Source organism: Drosophila hydei, unplaced genomic scaffold (genome assembly GCF_003285905.1).
Source record: "Drosophila hydei strain 15085-1641.00,03,60 unplaced genomic scaffold, DhydRS2 tig00008114-arrow-pilon, whole genome shotgun sequence".
NCBI lineage: Eukaryota > Metazoa > Arthropoda > Insecta > Diptera > Drosophilidae > Drosophila > Drosophila hydei.
Window position 1 is genome coordinate 6,441,025 of NW_022045827.1, and position 7,388 is coordinate 6,448,412.

The following is a 7,388-nucleotide window of genomic DNA, read 5'->3' on the forward strand; positions in this document are numbered from 1 at the left end:
CTGGTCGACGCCATTAATGCTTACATAGTATTTAAATACAAAAATAGGGTATTTTGGAGCTATACACGAACGGTCTCACTATCAAATGCAGAGATTAATGTTGTGACTACTCGAGTAACTGTGGGTTAATACATCTGTAATTTATATATAAGTAAATTAAAAAAATTTTTCTATACATATAATTTATGTTAAATTAAGTAATTTATTATTTGTATGAATTGAAACACTTATTTCTTGCATATTTTCTCAGTCACCGTGGCTTATGTTTACTCACGATTGCACCGGTTCTGCTCATCTCTAATTTCTATACTCTCCTACTTTGTTTTTTTTTGCCAAACGTTTAACTGACGAAAATATTTATTTTCCGTTGTTAATTAGTGAAATGGTGAATGATAAAAAGCGACGGTCGCGCTCCCGGGAGCGTTACAGGGATGAGCGTGGCATAGGCGCAGCCGACAGAGATCGAGAGCGCGAACGGGAACGGGAGCGTGAGCGACAGCGGGACAGAGATGTGCCGAGACATAGAGAGCGTGATGCGCGCGACAGACAAGCAGACAGAGAAAAGGAACGTCGTCAACGCCGATCGCGTTCCAGGTAAGTTAACTAGCTACTGAAAAACAGCTCTAATAAATAATCTCACAATTCGCAGGGAGGACCGTGCCAGACGTGGTGGACGTTCACCGGACCGTCAGCGTCCGGTGCGTGAACGGTCGCGTGAGCGTGGGGCACGTAACGGCGAATTTGAGAAGAAGCTCAAATTGGATAATTCGGGGACAGTTAAAGGTGAAACGACAGGCACGGCCGGTAAGCCAGAAGATGAGCAAATGGATGTAAAGGGCGACAGCAAAATAAAGAAGGAGCCTCTATCGTTGGAAGAGTTACTGGACAAGAAGAAACGCGAGGAAGAAGCGCGCAGTAAGCCCGTTTTTCTTACCAAAGAGCAGCGCGCTGTCGAGGCGCTGAAACGTCGCCAAGAAGAGGTGGAACGCATGCGTGCCGCCCGAGATGCTGCGCGGGATCAACTTCAAGCAACCAGCAACAAAACAATTAGCGGCATAGCCACAGCATCCGCATCAATGCCGGTTGCAATGCCTCCACCGCCGCCCGTGAAGCCAGAGCGTCGCGAACGTGGTGGAGATCGAGGGGAGCGCGGCGGTGATCGGGATCGGGACAAGGACAGTAAACGCGTAGAGGATCTGACGCACAAGGATAAGGAAAAGGAACTGGAAGCCATACGTGAACGCTATCTGGGCATTGTAAAGAAGAAGCGACGCGTGCGTCGCCTCAACGATCGTAAATTCGTATTCGATTGGGATGCGGGCGAGGACACTTCCATTGATTATAATAATTTATATAAGGAACGCCATCATGTGCAGTTCTTTGGACGCGGAAATGTGGCTGGCATCGACATTAAAGAGCAGAAGCGCACACAAAGCAAATTCTATGGAGATTTGCTAGAGAAACGACGCACCGAGGCGGAAAAGGAACAGGAGAAAGTACGCTTGAAGAAGATGAAGCGCAAGGAGGATAAACAAAAGTGGGATGATCGTCATTGGTCCGAGAAGGACAACGACGAGATGACTGAACGCGATTGGCGCATCTTTCGTGAGGATTACAACATTACGATCAAAGGTGGTAAAATACCTAATCCCATTCGCAGCTGGAGTGAGTCCGGCTTTCCGCCTGAAATTATTGAAATTATTGACACGGTCGGTTACAAGGAGCCCACGCCCATCCAGAGGCAGGCCATACCTATTGGCCTGCAGAATCGCGATATTATTGGCGTTGCGGAGACAGGTTCTGGCAAGACTTTAGCATTTCTGATACCGTTGCTCTCGTGGATCCAGTCACTGCCTAAGATCGAACGTTTGGAAGATGTGGATCAGGGCCCATATGCGATTATCATGGCGCCTACTCGTGAATTGGCCCAACAAATCGAGGAGGAAACGACAAAGTTTGGCCAGCCGCTAGGTATACGTACTGTTGTCGTTGTAGGTGGTTTGTCCAGGGAGGAGCAGGGCTTCCGCTTGCGTCTGGGTTGTGAAATTGTTATCGCAACGCCGGGTCGTCTTATTGATGTGCTCGAGAATCGGTATCTGGTGCTCAATCAGTGCACGTACATTGTACTTGACGAGGCAGATCGCATGATTGACATGGGTTTCGAGCCGGATGTACAAAAGATCCTGGAATATATGCCTGTGACAAATCTCAAGCCAGACACGGAGGAGGCCGAGGATGAGAAGAAGCTAATGGAGAACTTCTACACCAAGAAGAAGTACAGGCAAACGGTGATGTTTACGGCGACAATGCCGCCAGCTGTAGAGCGTTTGGCACGCTCCTATTTGCGTCGTCCGGCCACAGTTTATATCGGTTCAGTGGGCAAACCTACGGAGCGTACAAACCAAATCGTTTACATGATGGGCGAGAATGACAAACGGAAGAAGCTCATGCAGATCCTGTCGGCCGGCATTGAGCCACCAGTTATCATATTCGTCAACCAAAAGAAGGGCGCCGATGTGCTGGCCAAGGGTTTGGAGAAACTCGGCTACAACTCCTGCACGTTGCACGGCGGCAAAGGGCAGGAGCAACGTGAATATGCTTTGGCAGCGCTCAAATCTGGTGCCAAGGATATACTGGTGGCCACTGATGTAGCTGGGCGTGGTATCGACATTAAGGATGTCTCGCTGGTCATCAATTATGACATGGCCAAGTCTATTGAGGATTATACGCATCGTATAGGACGCACAGGTCGTGCGGGCAAAACAGGTGTTGCCATATCCTTTGTCACTAAAGATGACAGCAGCCTGTTTTACGACCTGAAGCAGTGCGTCACAGCTAGTCCTGTGTCCGTGTGTCCGCCAGAGCTCACAAATCACCCAGAGGCACAGCACAAGCCCGGCACTGTGGTCACTAAAAAACGGCGAGAGGAGAAAATATTTGCCTAAGATTTATAAAAAAACGAATTCGAAGCCCTTCAGGATAAATAAAAGTACTAAAAGTTATCAACAAATGACAAATCTATCATCTATAATTTGTCTATGTGTTTATTGTCTTTTTAGTATCTCATTAAGGCTTTGCTTTGCCTATCTCATTAACCGCAAAAAGAATGCATTTCGACTTTGCTTGGAGTTGATAGGTAAATATTTGTCATAGAAATCGAGGATCACTTCCTCGATCTTAAAGCCAAACTTCTGATACAACATGACCGCCGAATTGCTGGATGAGACATGTAGCGTAATATCCTTGGACATGCAGGTCTGAATGAGATGGTAGAGCATGAAACTTGCTATTCCAGCACGCCGCCAATTGTGGCGCACGGCCATAAAGGAAATGTAGGCCTCATTGTAGCCCACATCCGGCACCAGGAAACCGCACCCAATTACCAGTTTCTTATAGAGCGCGACCACGCTGTAATCTGGATAGCTTAGGCAGTCACTCACTGCAATAAACGTAGAGATAAGGCTAGGTATATCACAAAAATTGCACCAACTCACCATCAATGCCTGGCCAGAAAACGCTCTGGAGCAGCGCATTGACCGCCGGTATATGCTGCGGTCGCACGTAGCAGAAGTCTATGGTGGAGCGGGTAGGATAGCATTTATTGACGCGATGCTGCAGCTCACACATCAGACGCAGCCAAGGCGGACCCATATTCTGGCTGCGATATATAAACGGATGCAGGACACGTTGCGTGTAGGGCGATTCGAAAAGTTCGTATTCAGTACAGCCTACAATGCGGGCATAGAAGGAACTTCGATTGTTTGCATTACCCTGCTCGAGTAGTTGATAGCGATCTAAAATTTGTGCCTGTTGCTTTACCAGCTGTAGACGGGCACGCGACATGGGATCGATGTGCTCGTCCAGATTGAACACGGGTCGATTATGCTCACGCTTCCACTTGCGCACGCACAGCTTGCGATAAAGCCGCCGTACATAAGCAGGTATATCGTTCTCGTTGTTCTTATCTAGCATGAAGATTTTATGCAGTTGCTGATGTAACTCTTGCTCTTCATGTGCAGTCATAAGACGAAGCTGTTGCTGTGTGCATTCCTGGTGTGGGAGCTGCTCGTTTGCCGTCTCCTGCAGCCAGGGCCAGTTTCGACGGGGCTGCCTTGCGAAACCGCTTGGCTTACAAGGTTCTAGACTGATGTTGCTTTTTGCTAATGACTCTAGCTCCACATCATCCGGCTCTTCTTTCGACTCTAGCGGCTCCTCTTTGATTTGTGATGATTGCTGCAGCTGCTCCTGTACCTGAAAATTTGTCACCTGTACTATGCGCGGCTGGTAACTGTTGCTTGCGGTCGTCTGTTGCTCTGTTTCCATGGGCTCGTCTTCGCTTTCCGAGCTACTTGACGATGGGTTTTGCTGCTCCAGTTTTGGCATTATTTCTGTATCTGTCTCCGTCACCGCTTCAGCTGTAGTCGTCACACACTCTGCCGGAGGCAAGCCAAAATTATTTTCCAGCTCAAACAGGCTAGCGCTGTTGCCGGGCGCTTCAAGCAGAGCGTCGGACATGAAAAAATCTCCTTTGCCGCCAGCACCAATCAACGGAGGTGGCATAAACATGCTCAAATCATCGCCACCCAAGCTCTCGGCCAGAAAATCCATCAGACTTGCCTGCACGCTACTCAGCGGCAGTAGCTGTGTGGATACCTCCGACGTTTCTTCCGACTGCTGGAGATCCCCGTGCTCCTGCTGCTGTAGCTCCGCTGGTTGCTCAACGGTTGGTAACTTCGGCGAGCGTCCCTTGTACGGACTACGAAGGACATGGTAATTAATTTCATAAATCTCCTTAAAAAATATTAAATTGAACTTTGCTCACATGGCACGCGCACAGCCCTCGCTTGGCGGGACCGCCGGCAAACCTTGTGAAGTATCATCCGTTGTGATGATGGATGGTTGGACATCGCTCTGATGATCCGTGACAGACAGATCACTGCCGCAGCTGTTCTCATCTTGCACTGGCAAGCGACGATCTGTACGCAGCTGCTGACGTTCCAACAGGCGCTGCTCATCTGCAAAGCGATAAAAAAAATTTACACTATACTAATTTCGGTATATAACACACTTACATTCGGCGCGAACACTGCGGGGCGTCAAATTGGGTTTTGCCAGTCTCCACCAGCCATGCTCCAGGCATACATTAACTCCGGATTGAAAGTATTCTGGGCTGTTGTGCGACAAAGCGCCTGAAACAGAACCTGCCCATTGCTTGCGACGACGTCTGTTAGGAATAGTAATCAATTATACGTTGATTTTTGTCTGCTACTAACTGAATTTACTCACACACGTGGCTCAAAAATGTAGTTCCAATTTTTGTCTACAAAGCTGATGATGTGCGTCCGCCAATGAAAATAGCCATGATGGCTCAAGCCTTTCGATTTCAGTGATAAGTTATAAAGCGCCAGAGTCAACACTAACAACCACGGTATGCGCTGTCGGACAAAGCGTTCCCTTGGTCCTTCTTCACTTGCAATAGACTCTTTTCGTACACATTTGATGCACGTGAAATCGAAGAATACATCGCCTAGTAGATCTCCAGGCGTGCTGGCATGTGGCAAACACTTTATATGCACGCTCTGCTCACATTTCTGGCAATCCAAATAGTTGTCATCCTCTATGGCAGCCTGGCAGTAGTTACATCTGCTTCTTGAATCTTCAGCCGCTTGGGAACGCGACATGATAGACGCTTAACACATGTAAATAGCTTTGGTAATAACAATTTGTTGCGCTGCTTTCTGGAAATGTGTGACCGGTGCTGCCACATAGTTAAAAATACCAAAATACCAAATAGTCGCCAGTTTTTTGAAAAGAAAACAAATTTGTATGGGAAACTTCCTTTAGGTTAATTACCTCTAACTGTACGGGCGTATTTTGGTTTCTTAATAAATATGTTTTCAGCTGAGCACTTTTACTTTGCTAAACATATATACATTTTAATCAGTCGTATATGTATATACATATACATATATACATATATATATATATATATATATATATATATATATATATATATATATATATATATATATATATATATATATATATATATATATATATATATATATATATATATATTTATTAATTTATTTATATATATCTTTATATAAATTTAATCTTTATGTTATTTTTAGTATAAAAATTCATCTCCGAGTCATTTAAGAATAATCGATGTATAAATATGTACAAATTAATATGTTGCTGGTCCAGCGATGAACTAGGCGTCGGTGGCAGGTCCAGCGTTGATCGGGTATTTATAGTCTTAATCAATAAGTTGCTGGTCCAGCGATGAGCTAGGCGTCGGTGGCAGGTCCAGCGTTGATCGGGTAATTATAATCTTCTTATGATGATTATGTTGGAGGGTTTGACTTCACCCCCTTTTCTATTAACTGGCCTTGTGGCTCAGCAATGATCAGAAATATAACAATTTGATTACGGCGGTGTGCCGGAGTAGTGCGAGTTTATTCTTCAAACTTCAATACAAAACTGATTTTTAGCTACATAGAATATTTCACTTAAGCTAAGCCAAAACTCGCATCACACCACAATGTCATGGTCGGCAAGCCGACTCAGCAATCTTAGGCAATAACGGAAACTCTTGCAGTAAACAAAAGTATCTGGTTACCACCGCTGACCATTGCAGTTATAGCGCGCTGATACAAAGTATGCAGTGTCGCAATTGCGAGGGCTGTTTCTTAACTTACGAAACACGCGATAGCGAGGGTTGATTATAAACTTATGAAATACCCTATATTAAATGTTATGTGTTAACTACTCCCCCTTCAAGTGTAAGGCCGCCCTCGGCCGACCCAATTCCGGCGACGACTTCTCGTAATTGCTTCGCAGACTTCCTTGCGTCGATGAACCGCCAAAGGGTGAAGCCAATGCAGATTAAAGCACAGCATATAGCTCCAATGATGAATGCCACACGATAAGCTTGATCAGTTCCGGCGTCTTTCTTGAATTGCTGTATCTCCTCCAAATTACGTTCATTTAAACGATGAAGATAAGGGAGGCTGAGGACATCTTGGCTGGCAGTGATGTTCAGCAAGGGAGAGTTGGCAATGCCCGGGACTCTATTGCGTACGTTGTTGTGGTTGTAAAACAGAGTCCCGTTGATCGCGACTCGGTCCCCGAACGTAATGAGATGCGTGCCGTGTACTTGGATTTCAGTGCCGTTATCCACCTGGATCCTTGCGGACCCGTCGTTAAGAATGATGATTCCATCATCTACGTGGGTGATTATTTCCAGGTTGCTCGGCTGGATTTCACAGTGTGCCGTGCCACCTGCATGGAGCTCTTTGGCACATGAACTCTCTAATGCCAGACGACAAAAGGTGGCTCCAGGTGAAGCGGTGCAACTCTGCAGTGTGTGGGTTTTTCCATCG

The 7,388-nt window shown here is 46.2% G+C and overlaps 2 protein-coding genes across 4 annotated transcripts; one reads left to right on the forward strand and one right to left on the reverse strand.

Moving 5' to 3' along the window:
* Positions 1–53: 53 nt before the first annotated feature.
* On the forward strand, positions 54–3,006 carry LOC111595417 (probable ATP-dependent RNA helicase DDX23). 3 transcript variants are annotated; one of them, XM_023309141.2, is made up of 3 exons: positions 54–120; positions 379–594; positions 650–3,006. In XM_023309141.2, the coding sequence occupies exons 2-3, from the start codon at positions 383–385 to the stop codon at positions 2,943–2,945; spliced, it is 2,508 nt and encodes an 835-aa protein (XP_023164909.1). In that variant the 5' UTR covers positions 54–120; positions 379–382; the 3' UTR covers positions 2,946–3,006. The 3 variants fall into 3 exon arrangements, with proteins under 3 accessions (XP_023164909.1, XP_023164907.1, XP_023164908.1); XM_023309139.2 differs by having other exon boundaries at positions 71–151; XM_023309140.2 differs by lacking the exon at positions 54–120 and having other exon boundaries at positions 296–594.
* Positions 3,007–3,048: 42 nt separating this feature from the next.
* Positions 3,049–5,778, reverse strand: LOC111595438 (cysteine-rich protein 2-binding protein). Its single transcript, XM_023309163.2, has 5 exons — positions 5,287–5,778; positions 5,073–5,224; positions 4,823–5,015; positions 3,495–4,756; positions 3,049–3,439 (listed from the first exon to the last, which is right to left on the reverse strand). The coding sequence occupies exons 1-5, from the start codon at positions 5,679–5,681 to the stop codon at positions 3,084–3,086; spliced, it is 2,358 nt and encodes a 785-aa protein (XP_023164931.2). The 5' UTR covers positions 5,682–5,778; the 3' UTR covers positions 3,049–3,083.
* Between the last annotated feature and the right edge of the window lie 1,610 nt (positions 5,779–7,388).